The sequence below is a fragment of the Gorilla gorilla genome, chromosome 8, assembly GCF_029281585.2.
Source record: "Gorilla gorilla gorilla isolate KB3781 chromosome 8, NHGRI_mGorGor1-v2.1_pri, whole genome shotgun sequence".
Classification (NCBI taxonomy): domain Eukaryota; kingdom Metazoa; phylum Chordata; class Mammalia; order Primates; family Hominidae; genus Gorilla; species Gorilla gorilla.
Window position 1 is genome coordinate 57544699 of NC_073232.2, and position 22219 is coordinate 57566917.

The window sequence follows — 22219 nt, forward strand, 5'->3', positions numbered from 1 at the left end:
CTCTACCTGCCCTGATAAGACATAAACTCTTGGGAGCTTTATGGCATTGCCCATCATGTGAGAAATCAGAATAATTCCCCCTTGCCAACTTAGGGCAAGCTCAGATCCTACTGCCAATACTGCAAGTGGTGCTTTCTTGTAAGCACTACCTCCTGGCTGGAGGCCAACCAACTCAGGCCATTACAGCAACTCATGACAGAATAACTCTGCTCCCAGGAAGGAGAAAACAACCGCTAAAGCTGCTGCCTCCAACACCCTGGCTAACCAGTGGTCCTCAGTCTGTCCATGTAACAACTTCACTGCTAGCATAACCAGCATTCGAGAAAGCCAGCACACTAAACCTACCTACGATAAAGGATTCTCACAGAGTCTACCTCACTCCCCTGCCACCTCCACTAGAGCAGGTGCTGTTATCCATGACTGGGAGACCTGAAGACTGATTGCATCACAGGTAGACATTCCCAGCACAAACCGGAGCCTGGAGCCAGGTAGCCTTGCTGAGTAGCTAGACCCAGAAGAACAATAATGATCACTACAGTCTGGCTCTCAGGAAGCCCCATCGCCAGGGGAATGGGGAGAGCACCACATCAAAGGATCACCCTGTGGGACAAAAGAATCTGAACAGCAGGCCTTGAGTTCCAGATCTTTTCACTGGTGGGTAGTTTCTCACAGCAGAGACACAATTGCAGTGCTAGGTACAGCTGGGAAAGTCTGCACATACACCGCAACAGGCAGGCAGCCACTGTGATCATGAAGGACCTTGGAGAAGAGGTCCTTGTTCTCCCCAGCGCTCCACTGTAGACATAGCTGGGCATCCCCTACAGGAATGCAGCATGGAGGCACCTATAGAAAGCCATTCTGGAATAATCCAGGGTGAGTGCAGCCTGACAGGAGGAGCACCCCCCAGATTCAGGCCTGCACAAGAGGCAGAGTCACAATCGCTCCCTGTTTGGAATACCAACATTCCTATAGATGAAAAGAGGTGCCTGTCTGATCAGAATAGCTGAAACACTAGTATAGGAGTGAGGCTGTGAGGTAAATAGTTTTCCCGCTGACTTGGTAGGGAAGCTGTGGTAGTTCCCACTCTTCACTCTGATAAATCCTCAGCACATCTAATTGAGAGCCGCCCCAGCTACCCTCATCAAGGCTGGGACTTTGGCCCACCATTGGGTATTACATCTACTCACCTGCCTTAGCCACACCTGCTGCCTACGCAGGGATACCCCCTCTATGGGCCTGAAGCCGGAATCATCAACTTAGGAAAAAGTTAAATAAATAAGGTGTACACCACGAGAGAACAAGATAAGCTTCAAGAGATCCCTGCCATTCCAACTCTGTAGGAGACAGTGAACTCACCCACACGCTAATAATGTAACTACTATAGCCAGCATTAGGGAAAGCCAGCACACAAAGACTCTCTATAACTAAGGAACTCATACAGAGTCTTTATCCCTACAAGTACCAAGAATCAGTTTAGACTAAAATGAACATTGAAGTCTAATCCTTAAGAGAGAGAGAGAAAAAGTAAATAAAAAACAGTCAAATCAAAAATATATTCAAGAACAATTTGAAGAAGCAGTCTACCCAAACGAGAAGGAATTAGAAAACTAATTCTGGTAATATGACAAAAACAGGGCTCTATAACACCCCGAAAAGATCACAGTAGCTCCCTAGCAATGGATCCAAACCGAGATGAAATCTCTGAATTGCCATATAAATAATTCAGAAGGCTGATTATTAAGCTACTCAAGGAGATACCAGAGAAAGGTGAAAAGCAACTTAAATTTTAAAAACAGGGCCAGGTGTGGTGGCTCACACCTGTAACCCCAGCACTTTGGGAGGCTGAGGCGGGTGGATCACGAGGTCAGGAGATCGAGACCATCCTGGCTAACATGGTGAAACCCCGTGTCTACTAAAAATACAAAAAATTAGCCGGGCGTGGTGGCGGGCGCCTGTAGTCCCAGCTGCTGGGGAGGCTGAGGCAGGAGAATGGCGTGAACCCGGGAGGCGGAGCTTGCAGTGAGCCGAGATCGCGCCACTGCACTCCAGCCTGGGCAACAAAGCAAGACTACATCTAAAAAAAAAGAAAAATGAACAAAGCCTCCCAGAAATTGGGGTTTATGTTAAATGGCCAAACCTAAGAATAATTGGTCTTCCTAAAGAAATCTAAAAGTTTGGAAAACTTATCTGAGGGAATAATTATGGAAAACTTCTCTGGCCTTGCTAGAGATCTAGACATCAATTACAAGAAACGCAAAGAAATCCTAGGAAATTCATTGCAAAAAGATCATCACAATCCTAAATATATATGCACCTAACACTGGAGCTCCTCAATTCATAAAGTAATTACTACTAGACCTAAGAAATGAGATAACACACAATAATAGTGGGGCACTTCAGTACTCCACTGACAGCACTCGATGGGTTATCAAGACAGAAAGTCAACAAACAATGGACTTAAACTATACCCTAGAACAAATGGACTTTAACAGATATTTACAGAACATTCTACCCAACAACTGCAGAATAAACATTCAAAACATCCTCCAAGATAGATCATATGATAGGCCACAAAGCAAGTCTCAATAAATTTAAGAAAATAAAAATCATAACAAGTGTCTTCTAAGACCACAGTGGAATAAAACTGGAAATTAACTCCAAAGGGAACCTCAAAACCATACAAATACATGGAAATTAAATAATCTGCCCTTGAAATGATTTTTGCGTGAACAATGAAATCCAGATGGAAATGTAAAAATTCTTTAAATTGAATGATAATAGTGACACAACTTATTAAAACCTCTGGGATACAGCAAAAGCAGTGCCAAGAGTAAATTTCATAGCATTAAATGCCTACATCAAAAAGTCTGAAAGAGCACAAATAGACAACCTAATGTCACATCTCAAGGAACTAGAGAAACAAGAACAAACCAAAGCCAAACCCAGCAGAAGAAAAGAAGTAACAAAGATCAGAATAGAACTAAGTGAAATTGAAACAACAACAAAAATAATGCAAGATATAAATGAAACAAAAAAGCTGGTTCTTTGAAAAGATCAACAAAATCGATAGACCTTTAGATAGATTAACCAAGAAGAGAGAAGATCCAAATAAGTTCAATTAGAAGCAAAACTGGTGATATTACAATTGATACCACAGAAATGCAAGAGATCATTCAAGGCTACTATGAACACCTTTATGTGCACAAACTAGAAAATCTAGAGGAGATGGATACATTCCTGGAAATATACAACCCACCTAGATTAAATCAGGAAAAAATAGAAACTCTGAACAGACCAATAACAAGTAGCGAGATTGAAACAGTAATAAATTACCAAGAAAAAAAGTCCAAGACCTGATGGATTCACAGCTGAGTTCTAGCAGATATTCAAAGAAGAATTGGTACCAATCTTACTGAAATTCTGTAAGATAAAGAGGGAATCCTCACTCAATCATTCTGTGAAGCCAATATTTCCCTAATACCAAAACTAGGAAAGGACATAACAAAGAAAGAAAACTACAGACCAATATCCCTGATGAATATAGATTCAAAAATCCTCAACAAAATACTAGCTAACCAAATCCAACAGCATGGCAAAACTATAATACACCATGATCAAGTGGATTTCATACCAGGGATGCAGGGATGGTTTAACATACACAAGTCTATATAAATGTGATACATCACAAACAGAATTAAAAATAAAAATCATATGATCATCTCAGTAGTTGCAGAAAAGCATTTGACAGAATCCTGCATGCCTTTGTGATAAACACTCTGAGCAAAATTGGCATTGGAGGGACATACTTCAAAATAATAAAAGCTGTCTATGACAAACCCACAGCCATCATCATACTGAATAGGGAAAAGTTGAAAGCATTTCCCCTGAGTACTGGAACAAGACAAGGATGCCCACTTTCACCACTTCTATTCAGCATAGTACTGGAGGTCCTAGCCAGAGCAGTCAGACAAGAGAAAGAAATAAAGGGCATCCAGATCAGTAAAGAGGAAATCAAACTGTCACTCTTCACCAGTGACATGATTGTATACCTAGAAAATCCTAGAGGCTTATCCAAAAAGCTTCTAGATCTGAGAAATGAATTCAGTAAAGTTTCAGGGTACAAAATCAGTGTACACTAACTGCTATACACCAACAACTACCAAGCTGAGAATCAAATCAAGAACTTAAATCTCTTTTACAACATCCACAAAATAAAAAATAGAAGTACTTAGGAATATACGTAACCAAGGAGGTGAAAGATTTCTACAAGGAAAACTACAACACACTGCTGAAAGAAATCATAGATAACACAAATAAATTGAAACACGTCCCATGCTCATGAATGAGTAGAGTCAATATTGTGAAAATGACCATACTGCCAAAAGCAAGCTACAGATTCAGTGCAATGCCCATCAAAATACCATCATCATTCTTCTCAGAACTACAAAAAAAATGCTAAAATTCATATGCAACCAAAAAAGAGTCCATATAGCCAAAGAAATACTAAGCAAAAAGAAAAAATCTCTAGGCATCACATTACCTGACTACAAACTACACTGCAAGGGTATAGTTACCAAAACAGCATGGTACTGGTATAAAAATAGGCACATAGACTAGTGGAACAGAATAGAGAACCCAGAAATAAAGCCAAATACTTACAGCCAACTGATCTTCAACAAAGCATGCAAAAACATAAATTGGGTAAAGGACACCCTGTCCAACAAATGGTTCTGGCATAATTGGCAAGCCACATGTAGAAGAATGAAACTGAATCCTCATCTCTCACTTTATACAAAAATCTATTCAAGATGGATCAAAGACTTAAATCTGATACCTGAAACTATAAAAATTCTAGACGATAACATTGGAAATACTCTTCTACAATTGTCTTAGGCAAAGAATTTATGACCAAGAACCCAAAAGCAAATGCAACAAAAACAAAAATAAATAAATGGGACCTAATTAAACTTAAAAGCTTCCGCACAGCAAAAGAAATAATCAGCACAGTAAACAGACAACCCACAGAGTTGGAGAAAATGTTTGCAAACTATGCATCTGACAAAGGACTACTATCTAGAATCTACAAGGAATTCAAAGAAATCTGCAAGTGAAAAACAATCCCTTCAAAAAGTGAGCAAAGGACATGGATAGACAATTCTCAAAAGAAGATATACAAATGGCCAACAAACGTATGAACAAATGCTCAACATCACTAATAGAGAAATGTAAAATAAAACCGCAAGGAAATACCACCTTACTCCTGCAGGAATGGCAATAATTTAAAAATCAAAAAATAACAGATGTTGTCATGGATGTGTTGAAAAGAGAACACTTTTACACTGCTGGTGGGAATGTAAAGTAATACAACCACTATGGAAAACAGTATGAACTAAAAGGAGAACTACCATTCGATCTAGCAATCCCACTACTGGGTACCCAAAGGAAAAGAAGTTGTTATATGAAAAAGACACTTGCATATGCATGTTTATAGCAGTACAATTCGCAGTTGCAAAAATATGGAACCCGTCTAAATGCCTGTCAACCAATGAATGGATAAAGAAAATGTGATTGCCTGTAATCCCAGCACTTCGGGAGGCCGAGGCAGGCGGATCACAAGGTCAGGAGATCGAGACCATCCTAGCTAACACGGTGAAACCCCATCTCTACTAAAAATACAAAACATTTAGCCTGGCTTGGTGGCGGGTTCCTGTAGTCCTAGCTACTCAGGAGGCTGAGGCAGGAGAATCGCTTGAACCCAGGAGGCGGAGTTTGCAGTGAGCTGAGATCGCGCCATTGCGCTCCAGGCCTGGGCAACAGAGCAAGACTCCGTCTCAAAAAAAGAAAAGAAAATGTGATATATATATATACACGATGGACTATTACTCAGCCATAAAAAGGAGTGAAATAGTGGCATTTGCAGCAACTTGAATGGAGTTGGAGACCATTATTCTAAGTGAACTCAAGAATGGAAAACCAAATACTATAGGCTCTCACAAGTGAGAGCTAGGCTTTGAGGATGCAAAAGCATAAGAATGAGATAATGGACTTTGGGGACTTGAGGAAGGGTGGGATGCAGGTGAGGGATAAGACTACACATTCAGTAAAATGTACACTGCTTGGGTGACAGGTGCACCAAGATCTCAGAAATCACCACTGAAGAACTTATCCATGTAACAAAAAACCACCTATTCCCCAAAAGCTATTGAAATAAAATAATAATAATAGTAAACTCTTCTTTGGGTTTGCATTACCTTTAGGGTACATGGACAGGATAAGCAAATAGGGTATTGTATGATTTCACTCTGCTGGGATTTATTGTTTCCCTAGACATAAATGGAGGTTTATTTCTTAAAGAGGTTTAGTTTTTTAAAATAGCTTTAGCGAGATGTCATTTACATACCATTCTGTTAATCATTTAAAGTATAGAGTTCACTGGTTTTAATCAATTCATAGACTTGGGCAACTATTACCACATTCAACTTACAGTATTTTTTACCACTTCTGCAAAAACTTCATACACATTAGCAGTTCCTACCAATTTCCTTCCAAACTCCCTGTCCCTAGGGAACCACTAATCTATTTTCTATCTCTATGGATTTGCCCCTTCTGGACAATTCATATAAATCAAATTGTACAGTACAATGTGTGGTATTTTGTGACTGGCTTCTTTGATTTAGTTTCGTGTTTTTAAAGTTCACCCATGTTGTCATATAAGTCAGTACTTTGTTTTTTATTGCCAAATAATATTCTATTATATGGATATACCACATTTTGTTTATCCATTCATTCATTGATGGACTTTGGGTTGTTTCTACTTCTGGGCTACTAATAACTGTTATGAACATTTGTATAGAAGTTTCTGTGTAGGTATATGTTTTATTTCTCTCAGGTAGATTCCTAAGTGTGAAATTGGTAGGTCCTAAGGTTAAGTTTATGTTTAACTTTTTGAGAAACTGCCAAAGTGTTTTTCCAAAGTGACTTCACCATTTTATTTAGTTATTTAATTTTTTAAAAAATTATTTAAGTAGCTTTTGGGGTACAGTTTTTTGTTGTTGTTACATGGATGAATTATATAGTGGTAAATTCTGAGATTTTAGCGTACTCATCACCTGAGTAGCGTACATTGTACCTAATATGTAGTTTTTTAAATCCCTAGCCACCCTTCCCACTCTTCTCCTTCCAAGTGTCTAAAGTCAATTGTATTACTCTGTATGCCTTTGTTTACTCATAGCTTAGTTCCCACTTGTAAGTGAGAACATATGGTGGCTTCACCGTTCATTTTACATTCCCACCAGCAATTCATGATGGTTCCATTTTCTCCACATTCTTGAAACCTTTGTTCCTTTTTGTTTTTCTGCTATAAGCCATCCTAGTAGGTGTCGAGTAGCATCTCCTTGTGGTTTTGATTTGCCTTTCTCTAATGATTAATGATGCTGAGCATCTTTTCATGTGCAGTATTTTTGACTACATATGTCTTCTTTGGAAAAATGTCTATTCAGACATTTTGTTTTTAATTATTGAGCTGTATATAAATCCATCAAACTTCTGATTTGCAAATATTTTTTTAATCTGATTTTCTTACTTGATAGTATTTGTCAAAGCCTCCAAATTTTTAATTTTGAAGTCCAATTTACTTTTTTTTTGTTACCTAGGCTTTTGGTGTAAAATCTAAGAAACCATTGCCTAACCCAAACTCATCAAGATTTACTCCTATTTTTCTTGTAAGAATGTTATAATTTTATCTCTTGTATTGAGACTTATGATACATTTTAAGTTAATTTTTTGTATGCTTTAAGGAAGGGGTCAAACTTCATTCTTTTGCATATGGATATCCAGTTGTCCCAGCACCATTTGTTGATAGGACTGTTATTCCCCCAGTGAATATTCTTGATACCCTTGTTGGAAATAAATTTTTGACCATAAATGTTTTCCATTTTCATATTGTCTATCCTTATGCCAAGTACTACACTGTTTTGATTAATGTTGCTTTGGAGTAAGTTTTGAATTATGAGTCCTCCAATTTTGTTCTTTTTTAAATTTTATTTTATTTTATTTTGAGACTGGGTCTTTGCTCTGTCATCCAGGCTAGAGTGCAGTAGCGTGATCGTGTCTTACTGCTGCCTCGAACTGCTGGGCTCAAGCATTCCTCCTACTTAAGCCTCCCAAGTAATTGACGCTACAAGTGTACACCATCACACCCAACTAATTTTTAAATTATTTTGTGGAGACTGTGTCTCACTTTGTTTCCTAGGCTAGTCTTGAACTCATGGGCTCAAGTGATCCTCCTGCCTTGGCCTCCCAAAGTGCTGGGATTGCAGGTGTGAGCCACTGCACCTGGCCTCAACTTTGCTCTCTTTTTCAAATTTGTTTTGTCTATTCTGGATCCCTTTAGTTTCCACATGAATTTTAGGATCAGCTTGTCAGTTTCTGCAAAGAAGTCGCAAAATGAGCAACTAATATGGTGACGTACGAGGAAAAGCTGGAGCTTGCTTTTGCTTATCATTCTGTCCTCCTACACCTGTTTCTCAGTTTTCTTTCCATTAAAAAAAATTGGATACTTTTTTGTTACATATTTACATGTTTTTAGGTTGAGAATGTTAACTTTTTATTACAAATATCTTTGCTACCACACCTAGCTTATTTTTTATTTTTTATAGAGATGGGGTCTTGCCATATTGCCCAGGCTCATCTTAAACTCCTACACTCAAGCAGTCTTCCTGCCTCAGCCTCCCAAAGCACTATTATTAAAGGCATGAGGCACTGTGCCCGGTTGCACTATGTTTTTTAAAAAACAGTGTGTATACTTTAATTAAAAAATACTTATTGCTAAAGAATACTAATGATCATCTGAGCGTTCAGTGAGTTGTTTCCTTTTGCTAGTAGAGGCTCTTGCCTGTGGCTGCTGATTGATCAGGGTGGTGGCTGCTGAAGGTTGGAGTGCCTGCAGCAATTTCTTAAAATAAGACAGCAATGAAGTTTGCCACATAAATTTACTCTTTTTTAAATGAAAGGTTTCTCTGGAGCATGTGATGCTCTTTGATAGAATTTTACCCACAGTAGAACTTTGAAAATTGGAGTCAGTCCTCTCAGATCCTGCCACTGCTTTATCAAGTAAGTTTATGTAATATTCTAAATTGTTCATTGTCATTTCAACAATGTTTACAGCATCTTTACTAGGAGTAGATTCCATCTCAAGAAACCACTTTCTTTGCTCATCCATGAGAAGCCACTCTGAGGCCAGGGGCAGTGGCTTATGCCAGTAATCCCAACACTTTGGGAGGCTGAGGCGGGTGGATCGCTTGAGCTCAGGAGTTTGAGAACAGCCTGGGCAACATGGTGAAACCCCGTCTACAAAAGAATACAAAAATTAGCCAGACGTGGTGGCATGCACCTGTAGTCCCAGATACTCAGGAGGCTGAGGTGGGAGGATTGCTTGAGTACAAAAGGTTGAGGCTGCAGTGAGCCATGATCGTGCTACTGCACTCCAGCTTGGGTGACAGAGCGAGACCCTATCTCAGTCAGCCAGTCAATAAAACAAGCAAGCAAGTCACTGTTCATCCATTCAAAGTTTATCATGAGATTGCAGCAATTCAGTCACATCTTCAGCCTTCAGTCTTAATTCTAGTTCACTTGCTCTTTCTACCACATCTGCAGTTACCTCCTCCACTGAAGTCTTGAATTGAACTCCTCAAAGTCATCCATGAGGGTTGGAATTAACTTCTTCCAAACTCCTGTTAATGTTGATATTTTGACCTACTCCCATGAATCTCAAATCTTCTTTATGCCATCTAGAATGGTGAATTCTTTCCAAAAGGTTTTCAATTTACATTGCCCCAGTCCATCAGAGGAATTACTATCAATGGCAGCTGTATGTAGCCTTGCAAAATGTATTTCTTAAATAATAGAACTTAAAAGTTGAAATTACTCCTTGATCCATAGAACTGCAAAAAGAATGTTATTAGCAGGCATGAAAACAATATTAATCTCCTTGTACATCATCAGTAATCTTGTTAGGTGACCAGGTGCACTGTCAATGAGCAGTAATATTTTGGAAGGAATCTTTTTTTCTGAGTAGTAGTTCTCAATGGTGGGCTGAAAATATTCAGTAAACCATGCTATAAACAGATGTGCTGTCATCCAGGCTTTGAGCCCAGGCAGAGTAGATTCAGCACATTTTTTTGTTTGTTTGTTTGTTTTGAGACAGGGTCTTGGCCCAGGCTGGAGTCCAGTGGCATAATCATAGCTCACTGCAGCCCCCAACTCCTGGGCTCAAGCAGTCCTCCCACCTCAGCCTCTCAAGTAGCTGCGACTACAGGCATATGCCACCACACCCAACTAATTTTTAAATTTTTTGTAGAAACGGGGTCTCACTATGATGCTCAGGCTGTTCTTGAGCTCCTTGCCTCAAGTTGTCCTCTGGCCTCAAGCAATCCTCCTGCCTCAGCCTCCCAAAGGGCTGGGAGATTCAGCATAATTCTTAAGGGCTCTAGGACAAATGAGTGAGTATTGGCTTCAACTTAAAGTCACCAGCTGCATTTGCCCCTAATAAGAGAGTTAGCCTGTCCTTTGAAGCGTTGAAGCCAGATACTGACTTCTTATCTCTAGCTATGAAAACCCTAGGTGGCATTTTTTTCAATAGAAGGCCGTTTCATCTACATTGAGAATATGTGGTTTGGGGTAGATACCTTCATCAGTTATCTTCTGGATAAGTTGCTGTAGCTTCTACAACTACTTCACCTTGCATTTTAGGTTAAATGCTTCACCTTGCATTTTAGGTTAAAAACAACGTCTTTCCATAAACTTCTGCTAGGGTCTATGAACCAGCCTTTGCTAGTTTGCACTTTTTCGCAGCTTCCTCATGGTGACTCTCAGCCTTAATAGAATTGAAGAGAGTCTTACCCTGGATTAGGCTTTGACTTGAGGTAATGTTGTGGCTGGTTTGGTCTTCTATCCAGACCACTAAAACTTTCTTCATATTAGCAGTAAGGCTGTTTCACTTTCTTATCATTTGTGTGTTTACTGTAGTTAGCACTCTGAATTTCCTTCAAGAGCTTTTTCTTTGCATTCATAGCTTGGCTGTTTGGCACAAGAGGCCTAGTTTTAGGCCTGTCTTTCTTTTCAGGATGCCTTCCTTACTAAGTTAATCACTTTTTAGCTTTTCATTTTAAGTGAGAGACGTGACATTTCCTTTCATTGAACACTTAGAGGCCGTTGGAGGGTTATTAATTAATTAATTGGAGGGTTACTAATTATTAATTGGCCTAATTTCAATATTGTGCCTCAGGGGATAGGGAGGCCTGAGGAGAGGAAGAGAGACGGGGGTCTCAGTGGAGCAGTCAGGACACACATATTTATCCAATTTGCCATCTTATGTGCGTGTGCTTCGTGACATCCCAAAATAATCACAGGAGTAACATCAAAGATCACTAATCACAGATCACCATAACAGATATTTAAGTTTGAGAATTTTCAAAAATTACCAAATTGTAATACAGAGACATGAAATGAGCACATGCTGTTGGAAAAGTGGCACCAATAGATTTGCTCAAGCTGCCACAGACCTTCAGTTTGTAAATAATGCAGTATATTTGTAAAGCACAATGAAGTGAAACACAATAAAATGAGGTATACCTGTACAGTTGAATAGTCTGCCTCCATACAAGATATCATATTATACTTATTTTTTCTCTATATACCCTTCCAGAGATATTTTAAACATGCAAATACTGCACATATGTTTATTACAAAACCTACCTTAAACACTTTGTTTCTTGTTTTTTCCCCCATAAGTGTAAACATGTCCTTTGTTCATCAAATAAATTTCAAACAGTTTTTTTTTCTCTATTTTTCTTTTGATTTCTGCGTGGGAAAAACACTGTGAACACATAGAAATGATAAATATTTGTAGTGGTGAATACCCTAAATACCCTCACTTTATCATTACACATTCTATGCCTGTAAAAAAATATCACATGTACCCCATAAATATGTACAAATATTATCTACCAGAAAGAACCAACTGACATTTCTGAGTTTTAGTTGGAAATGCTGTCCCTAGTTATTATCAGTTACTCAAGGATTCCTGTATGTTTTCGGGGACCGTTTTATCATTTCAATCTTTGATACATTTGGAATTTATCCTGACATAAGATATCAGGTATGAATACAAGTTACTTTTTTCCTGATCACTGTTTAATCAGACTAACACAATTTAATAATCTTTTCCCATTGATTTAAAATCCCATTATCATATACTAAATTCTCACATATGTTTGATTCTAAAATGTGTTTTAATATCTGGTAGGATGGCAAGGTTAGTTCTACCTTATTAATCTTATTTTAACTTTTCTTGGCTCTTATTTATTTATTTATTTTTAAATATGTGAACTTCAGAGTTGGCTTATGGTTAAAAAAAATTGTTGAGGCCGGGCGTGGTGGCTTACACCTGTAATCCCAGCACTTTGGGAGGCTGAGGCGGGTGGATCGTTTGAAGCCAGGAGTTTGAGACCAGCCTGGCCAACATGGTGAAACCTCACCTCTACTAAAAATACAAAAATTACCTGGCCGTATTGTCACGCACCTGTAATCCCAGGTACTCGGGAGGCTGAGGCTCAAGAATCACTTGAATCCCAGAGGCAGGGGTTGCAGTGAGCTGAGATCACGCCACTGCACTCCAGCCTGGGCAACAGAGAGAGACTCCGTCCCTCCCCCAACCAAAAAAAGTTGGTATTTTTATTATAATCTCACTTTAGTTGTAGATTAATTTAAGTAAAATTGATATAGTTTATTATGCTAAATCTTTTTTGAGAACATAGGTGTGTGTTTTAGGAATGTTTTAAAGATATCTTCTTTTACATCTTTTACTTATCTAGCTTATTTTCATGTTCTTTGGGGGTTACATTTTATAAATGGGGTCTTTCATTACATTTTCTAATGAGTTATTTGTGTTTAGAAAGCTTATTTTCTGTTTACTAATTTGTATTCAAATGCCATGTCATATATTTTATTATTTGTATTTGTCTTTAATTTTATTTTCCAGTGTACAACTATTATCTTCAGAGTATTAACTTTATCTCCACCTTTCCAAATTATTATACCTCTAATTTCTTTCTCTCTAATTGCATTTACTAGGAACTCCAGAATATTAGATGATAATAATATAAAAGACATCATGATAAAATATTTTTGTGAAGGCTTCTTGTATTTTAAAAGAAGTGCTTTTTCAGTTCTCTCCTTTAAACTTGAGACTAACTACTGGTAGGTTGAGGTAGATAGTTTTATCATATTGGAAATATTCATCTATCCTTATATTACGAAGAGTTTTCATCAGTAGTGGATGTTAAATTTGTAAAGTGCCTTTTCAGCATCCATTGATATAACTGCGATTTTTTTTTTCTTCTCAAATCTATTAGAATGAATTACCTGAGTAGATTTCATCTTTAGCCACCCTTGTGGCTGGGATAACCCCACATGGTCAAGGAGTATTAGCTTTTTAATATTCACTGCTTTTTTTGACAGGTTTATCATGTTCATTCCGATAGCTATGAGACACAAAACCAGCATTACGGAAGAAGCTTAACAAAAGAAACTATAAAGGATGGTAAGGACTAAAAAACTAATGCTTTTATGATTGAACAGTTAAAATACTTCTAAAGTTATTTCAGCTTTAGTTGTCATTTGGAAAAGTGATTTGATTCATAATAAACATTTTTTAAATAATAATGAAACTTAGATTTACAGAATTGGATTAACCATAAGCCCTGGTTCATAATACATCAAGACCATGGGACTATGAATGGCCCTCTGTTACATTTTCATTTATTTCTTATTAATATACTTAAAAAAAAATGAACAGCTGTGTACCAGCCATCTAACTCAATACTGGAACTAGAGGTTGTGTATAAAATTATTTTGTAAGTAAACGTTATAGATCATAGTATATTAAAATTGCTTGTTACATAAGAGGCTTTAAAATATGTGTTGTAGCATTTAATGTATTTTTATTGAATTTTCCCATGTGTAGTTGAGCTATGTAAGTTTCTAGAGCTACATAATGAATAATTAAGTGGCATTAAACTGATTTAAATAAAATCTGTTAACATACATACATGCTTCTAAAATATTTACGGCCAAGATACTACAAAAGCAACAATATCCTAGATTCCTGGAAATAACATTATATTACAAGTTTATTCTTAGCTCTACTAAGATATTTAGAGAAGAACTTATGCATAGTGTAAAAAGTTTGTAGAAGAATTCTTATTTTATATATAGAAAGCAAACATCCATAGCATGAGCTTAACAATTAGTGTTTGCTTTGGAGTACTTAATCAACAACAAAATAACATTCAGCTGGGCTATTTAAAAAATATTTTCCCAGGCTAATAATTTAGTCATATCTGAATATATCTTTTAATAGTTTCTGTCCCAAATTGGGGGAACAAGTTATTTGAAAGCAGAAATCAAATTATATATACCTATAAATTCCCAAGTATGGTAAAATAGGCATAGTTTTTGAAAAGGCCTAATAATCTGATAGGTTAAAACATTTAAAGGTCTCAATTTTCAATAATAGACCTAACGTGGGAAAGTGCTATTCCCAAAAGTGAGCTTAACTTTTTGGAAAAATTGACTTAATCAATATTATTGAGAGCAAATGAAAATTAGTAGAGTTATGGTTTGGTATTTAGTAATGGTACCATTAAAAAATAATTAAATTTGACTCTAGGTTTCAGTTAGCTCTAAATGAGATTCTAATAAGCAAGTTTTTGTTTTTTGTTTTGTTTTGTTTTTTGTTTTTTGTTTTCAAGACAGTCTTGCTGTATCACCCAGGCTGGAGTGCAGTGGCACGATCTCGGCTCACTGCAACCTCTACCTCCCAGGTTCAGGTGATTCTCGTGCCTCAGCCTCCCAAGTAGCTGGGACTACAGGCATGCGTCACCATGCCTAATTTTTGTATTTTTAGTAGAGACGAGGTTTTACCATGTTGGCCAGGCTGGTCTTGAACACCTGACTTCAGGTGATCCACCCGCCTCTGCCTCCGAAAGTGCTGGGATTACAGGCGTGAGCCACTGTGCCCAGCCCGAACAAGTAATTTTACTGTAAAATTGCTCAAGATAGCAAATAGAGCAAGTCTTGAATCCTATTTCTTTCTTTTTTTTTTTTTGTTTTTTTGAGACGGAGTCTCGCTCTATTGCGCAGGCTGGAGTGCAGTGGGGCGATCTCGGCTCGCTGCAAGCTCCGCCTTCTGGGTTCACGCCGTTCTCCTGCCTCAGCCTCCCGAGTATCTAGGACTACAGGCGTCCGCCACCATGCCCAGCTAATTTTTTGTGTTTTTAGTAGAGACGAGGTTTCACCTTGTTAGCCAAGATGGTCTCAATCTCCTGACCTCGTGATCCGCCCGCCTCGGCCTCCCAAAGTGCTGGGATTACAGGCGTGAGCCACCGCACCCGGCCTGGAATCCTATTTTCGCACCCGGCCTGGAATCCTATTTTTTATTTATTTATTTATTTATTTATTTATTTATTTGTTTATTTATTTATTTATTTATTTTTGAGACGGAGTCTCGCTCTGTCACCCAGGCTGGCGTGCAGTGGCCAATCTTGGCTCACTGCAAGCTCCACCTCCCGGGTTCACACCATTCTCCTGACTCAGCGTCCGGAGTAGCTGGGACTACAGGTGCCCGCCACCATCCCCGGCTAATTTTTTGTATTTTTAGTAGAGACGGGGTTTCACCATGTTAGCCAGGATGGCCTGGATCTCCTGACCTCATGATCCGCCCACCTTGGCCTCCCAAAGTGCTGGGATTACAGGCGTGAGCCACCGTGCCCAGCCTGGAATCCTGTTTCTTAAGCGAATATAGTGAGAGAAGTAAACTACGAGTCTACCTGTAATAAATTTCCTTTTGTCTAAATAGGATATTTCATATTATATTAGTGTCATTTAAATGTTTTCTAATAAGAGCATCTTCACCAAAAATCAAGCTGAGGTCAGACTTCTATATCTGACTAGAATTCTTAGAATTCTAGGATTAACTGTTCACTTAATTCTAAGGGATGATGGGGAAAATATTGGAGAATTCTGTGATGAGTTTACTTCCCAAATAATAGTTATTTCATAATTTGATTATAACGCTCATATTTTTTTTTATAGGAGTCTCCAGATTTTTTCATAATGGGTACTGCTTAAGAAAAGATGCTATTGCTGCCAGTATTCAGAAGATTGAGAAAATTCTGCAGTGGTTTGAAAACCAGAAGCAGCTTAATTTTTATGCAAGTTCATTACTCTTTGTTTATGAAGGTTCATCTCAGCCAACCACTACAAAATTGAATGACAGAACTTTGGCAGAAAAGTTTTTGTCCAAAGGACAACTGTCAGACACAGAAGTACTAGAGTACAATAATAACTTTCATGTGTTAAGTTCCACAGCTAATGGAAAAATAGAGTCTTCAGTGGGCAAAAGCTTGTCCAAGATGTATGCGCGTCACAGGAAAATATATACCAAAAAGCATCACAGTCAGACTTCATTGAAAGTTGAAAATCTGGAGCAAGACAATGGGTGGAAAAGCATGTCACAGGAACATTTAAATGGAAATGTACTTTCCCAACTGGAAAAAGTTTTCTACCATCTTCCCACTGGTTGCCAAGAGATTGCTGAAGTAGAAGTGCGAATGATAGATTTTGCTCATGTGTTCCCTAGCAACACAATAGATGAGGGATATGTTTATGGGCTAAAGCATTTAATTTCTGTACTTCGAAGTATTTTAGACAATTGAATCCTCTGTTGCAGTCTTTTTAAGGGGTGGGCCAATCATAATGAAGAGGAGCAGTCAATATCTGCACCTTAATGCTATGTAAAAAATTTGTATTGTGAGTCGACATTTTATTTGTCTTTATACTTTTGGAAGAATGGTTAACTTTTTTATAATCTTACTCAGGAAAACTAACTATTTGTTCATTAGAAAACTATGAAGAATAAAGAAACTTAGGAATGTTAAGCAGGGAATGTGGTGGTACATGGCTTAAACATCTTTTTTGGCTCAAGCAAAATGCAAACCATTATTCAGTCATTAAGAGTTTAGTTAGCTTTCCGTAGCCAATTCATGAAATCTCTGTCCACCCAGCCTTGACAATGAGCCATATCTAAAATATTACATTATTAGAACACCTACCAAAATCTCGAAAGCACAGGTTGATGTCCTTAGTATTGCTATGTATGAAGTTACTAAAACTGGAGAAAATTCTACTTCAGAAATAAGTACTGTTTAGGTTTTATATTAAAAGTTCAGACCAGCATATCAAAGGGTGCTTCTTGGTGAAATGATTTAGAATTGTTGCATTCCAAAAGCAGGTTTTCTCTTTAATTTTTACATCTCTCTCTCAAAATATTATACTTCATGAAAAAGACAATTGATGTGGATGACAACAACAAAGTCTTGAAATTAAGGGCACACTAATTGTCCTTACTGGGGTTAGGGGAAGAGAGATGTTATTTTCAAGGAACAAAATATTTTCCTTTACAATCTTTCATTCATGAGAAAATTGGAATATAAATTTATTACATTGTGAAAGTATCATAAACCATATACCTTTGTATCTAAATGCAGCTTCAAAAAAGTAAATAATTGAAGTTTTATTTCTCCTCTAAATAACTTGAATTTTTTTCTTTAAAAATTTATGTATTTATATGTCCCCATTTAGTTAAGTGGTAGTGTAAATGTATGTTGTTAAAAACAGTTTCTCAGAATTATAGTAAGCAATGAAAGACAATATCTAATTAGGTTGTTATCAAAAATACTGTGTGTAAATTAGTCCGTAATATAGGGTTTGGTGCGTATCTATATTCATGCTTCTATTTCACTCTTCCTCAAAACAGTTTTATATTATGTTGACCAGTGAAATTGTAACTTAATTTCATGGGGACAGGGGCAGTGCTACAGTTCCTGGAAAAATTAGATTTGTATTATCTTTGTTTCACACCCACCACCTTAAAAAAAAATCAACTAGTTATTTGTCATTTAAAACATTTAAAACTTTGAGTCTTCAAATAGATTTGATGTTAATGCTATCATTACTTGCACTTCCATTCACTAATAACATTTCTAGGTAGTTATCAGTTTTGTCATATTCCTGGAAAATATTTTGGGGTTGTAAATTCTTTCTCCTCTTTTTCTTCTGGAGTTACAAATTGAAATTTTAAATCCAAGCACCTTTATTGTGGTGTGGAGAAAATTATCACAATTTTATGTTTATTTTACCTTCTCAGCCTTCTCTGAGGGCACTTTGCAAATACCTGAGTCCAAACAGAAGTACCAACTAAATGCTCTATGAACTCTATCCTTAGTAAATCTATTAATCCTGAATAACTTAAAAGATCTTGTTCATTTTGTAATAGCAAAATTTGATTTTAATTTTTTATTTAGAATTGGTGTATTTATCGTAGGGACTTCCAATTTTTCTTCACTTTTTGAATGGATATTGGCTATAGTTTTATGTTTTAATGGGAATGAATTTCAAGTCATAATAATCAAAATTTTTAGTTTTACTTTTTTCTTTTACAATATGGATTTTGTTATTTGGATAGTGGTTCAATAAATCTTAAGCTCAGATAATTAAACACTATTTTGAATCTTAACAAGATACTGAGGCTTTTTTTGTATGGGATGATATCAACCTATGTACAATGAATTTAATAAACTTAAGTATTGTCAGATTTTTTGCACATTTTAGCTCAATAAAATCTTAATTAATGTTCAAGATTTTTTTTATCTGTATTTGGAAATATAATTTTGTAAAATCAATGTCTTACCTTTTTGATACAATAGATCATGTTTTGTTTTTAATAAAGCAAGAAGCCCTTTTATCTGTTGTTTTTCAGGGAAGGGATTAACATTTAATTCTGTTTGTTTACATTTGTTATCATTGTTATCCAATGCTCATTTTATGTTGCTTTATAAGTAGGCTTAGGTATAACAGAATAAGTATCTGTTTATCTAATCTACATGTGACTATCTTAGTCTCTCTCGGTCACTTAATATTATGCTGAAATTTACCACTGTGGGGATGAATGATCGCTATTCACCAAGTATATTTGAACATGTAAATGCTTAAGAAATAAGCATAATACGGATATAGTTTGGGTTAATAGGATTCTCATAGTTTTTTTTCCCCTTTGAAACATAAGTAATGATTTTAGTGTATTTCTTATGGAATACACTCATTTAAAAAGGACTTTAAGAAATTGTGGATGTGAATAATACCTTTCTCTAATAAAAATTTAAATTGTATAATAGTTTTATAATATTTACATTAATTGATATTTTAATATGGATAGACATTGCATAGATTCAAATAAATTAAAATCAATGATAAATGCTAAATATTTTATCTAAATAGTTTTTCAAGAAACAGTTATGAAAATGTGTATATTAAATGGCTCTAATGTGGAGCTTGTGGTATTTCAACTCAGTATTCATTATTAGTTGTGTGTCTGGAAAGATTGTACTTACTTTTCCTCTTTACACTACAGTTTGCTCTTATGGGGCTCTAAACTGTTCAACTGAAGAACCTTTGTCTGTATTTTGATTGAGCATAATTTGGTATTTTATGATTTCCAAGATGATGTTCTTATGTCTATCAAGTCTATGTATCAAATTTATAACATCATTTAAGAAAAAGGAATTTCCACAGATACTTCAGTTGCAATTTTTTGTTTCACGCTACTGAAAATACATTTGTTTTTAGGGGTTGGAATATTATAGAAGATGTAGGATGAAAGAAAACGATAGAACAACGCAAGAATTCTGTTTGTGAAATTACAGGAATTGTGTCCACTATGGTAAAGCATTGTCATTTTAGTACATTTTCTCTTAGTAGTTTGGCATTTTATACTTTAAAACTTGTTTTGCTTTAAAAATTGTTTATAATGCTTACCTTCTTTCTCCAGTGCCTTTAGTCTTGATTTGATATGTTTGTACCCTCAGTTACCCTTTCTATTACATGTTTTTGATGTTTTCATAGCCTAGGAAACATCGATTCCTTTTTAATAATTGTCAATCTGATTATTTAAAGAGGTAACAATTATCTGTTAATGCTTTGGAAAAACAAGTAGGGTTGCCTTTGGAGGCCAGGCTTCTTAGTTCATTCAAAAATATTCCTTGGATTTATGCCATGTGTTAAGCATTTTTAGCCCCCAGTATTACAACTGTGAACCAAACGGATAAGGCCCTAACCATTTTCAGCATTCTCTTTGGATGGGGTGGGATTGGGGACTTAATTAAAATAGAGATATAGAAAAATAGGCATCTAAATAAGATAATAAGTGTGGGGTTGAAATGAAGCATCTAACAATAGTTGAAGTTAGAAGTAATATTTTACAGTATTGTAACCTCTATTTAAGTTTGGGTATTAGTTACAGATAGCATAAAAAAGCCTTAATTTTTCACTTTCCTTGCTGGCAAAGGTACATTTATTTAGACTGTCCATTTAAAGTAATGTTTAACATAAACATTACTGTGAAAAACATTCCATTACATATTCCCAAGCAAATGAGCTGCATCTTCTTTACTGTATTTTACAATTTAGTACAACAGTTTTAGGCCTCAATCTTAACATCACTGGTATTTTAAATTTGGCAATGAATATGAAATTTCTTTTGACTTACAGATTGATTATATTATTACTTTGAAAATGTATTAATTTCTTAGAAAAGTTTGGAGCCTCTATCTTTTTTTGAGTTAATACTTAAATTCTCATTACTTATATTAATAGCCTGTACTAAGTGAAAATATTATTTATGCAAATAAACAAGTCACTATAGGCTTTTAAGACTTTTCTTTAATTTTAGATTTTGTTATCAAAGTTTAAATTTTTTACCTACTGTCCACTTAAATATAATTTAACAGTTTGTAAAGTGAAATAGTTTTAAGTATGATGTATGATGCACCTGCATATAAATGAAAATGGCGTGCACAAAGACACTTTACTGTGGGAACTGTACTGGAAGATTTATGAAAGCATGTGAAATTGCACCTAAAATTGTGTTATTAGTGACTATAAGCAGCAATGCTAAATTTACTGTACTTGATGAATGAATGTATTTAGTCACAGTTACTTTGGTTTAAATGTATAAATGTCTTTAGGGTTTTTTTTTAAATGTGTTTGTAATTTGTACTATTGTGGGGGTATACTTGGACTGCAGGGGTTATTGTCAATGTGTGATTTGTGTCTTTATTTTATAGAATCATCTAATGTGATATACCAATTTTTATAAGTGATATTTACATAATTCTAATAACTGTATATTTGACAACCTATTAAAATGTTTTGCATTGGAACTTTTTTCATTAATTGTAACATGCTAACATGGTGGTTTAAAAATAACTCATTCATTCAACAGATATTTGAATGTTGTGTGTCAGAAACTATAGGAATCACTGGGGAATCAAAGATGACAAAGTGCATCAGTGGAAAGATCCATACTTTCAGACAAATTGGGGAAGGGATTTTTTTTTAAGTGTACACATTGGAAATGATAAAGTATGTAAACCATTTTCCATGGATATTTATTTTTTCTGTCACATAAACAAATCTTTGGAATCAACCTAGAAGAGAGAAGTGGGCCATAGGAGAAACAAATTGATATGGCTATGAAAATGCAGTAACTTAAGCTTAAGTAGGTAAGGTTTTTTTTTTTTTTTTTTGCATGTATTCGAAATTTCAGGAATTAGTGACCAAGTTATTATTTTCATTATTAGTTAAAAAGGATTCAGTACCTATTATCAAGATATATACTGGCTGGAAGAGAAAAAAAACATGTCAATGTGGGATAAAATAGTGGAATTATGATTGACTTCTCAATATCCAGCAGGGTTGTGAAGATAGAGAAGTCATTCTACAGTATGCAAGAGGAAGAAGAGAGTGTGGTTTATAACATCATAGTGCTAAAGAAGGTTGTATTGAATTCCACCTTAATGCCTGCTTCTTTGTGAATGCCATGGGGAGGAGCAATACTATGTGATCTAGTAGTTTTTTCCCTCCTGATTAAGATAAGCTGCCTAACTGCTGAAAAGATTAACATGGAACCCCACTGCCACAGTCCCCAAGTTATAGCTAAGTGTAAAGACTAAATAAAAGCTAAAGAGAAAGAATAAAAAGTGAAAATAATTATAGGTAAAAATAATCACGTGGGGATTTTGTTCAAATGCAGATTCTGATTAAG

The 22219-nt window shown here is 36.1% G+C and overlaps 1 protein-coding gene across 2 annotated transcripts in view; it reads left to right on the forward strand.

Annotated features, from left to right (window-relative positions):
* The window catches only part of IPMK (inositol polyphosphate multikinase), a 79865-nt gene extending 58530 nt beyond the window's left edge, over positions 1 to 21335 (forward strand). For both annotated transcript variants that reach the window (XM_019034311.4, XM_031015696.3), the window contains exons 5-6: positions 13519 to 13600; positions 16153 to 21335. In XM_019034311.4, the coding sequence (XP_018889856.2) occupies positions 13519 to 13600; positions 16153 to 16775 (705 nt within the window). In that variant the 3' untranslated portion in view covers positions 16776 to 21335. The remainder of the gene's footprint in view (positions 1 to 13518; positions 13601 to 16152) is intronic.
* The last annotated feature ends 884 nt before the right edge of the window (positions 21336 to 22219 follow it).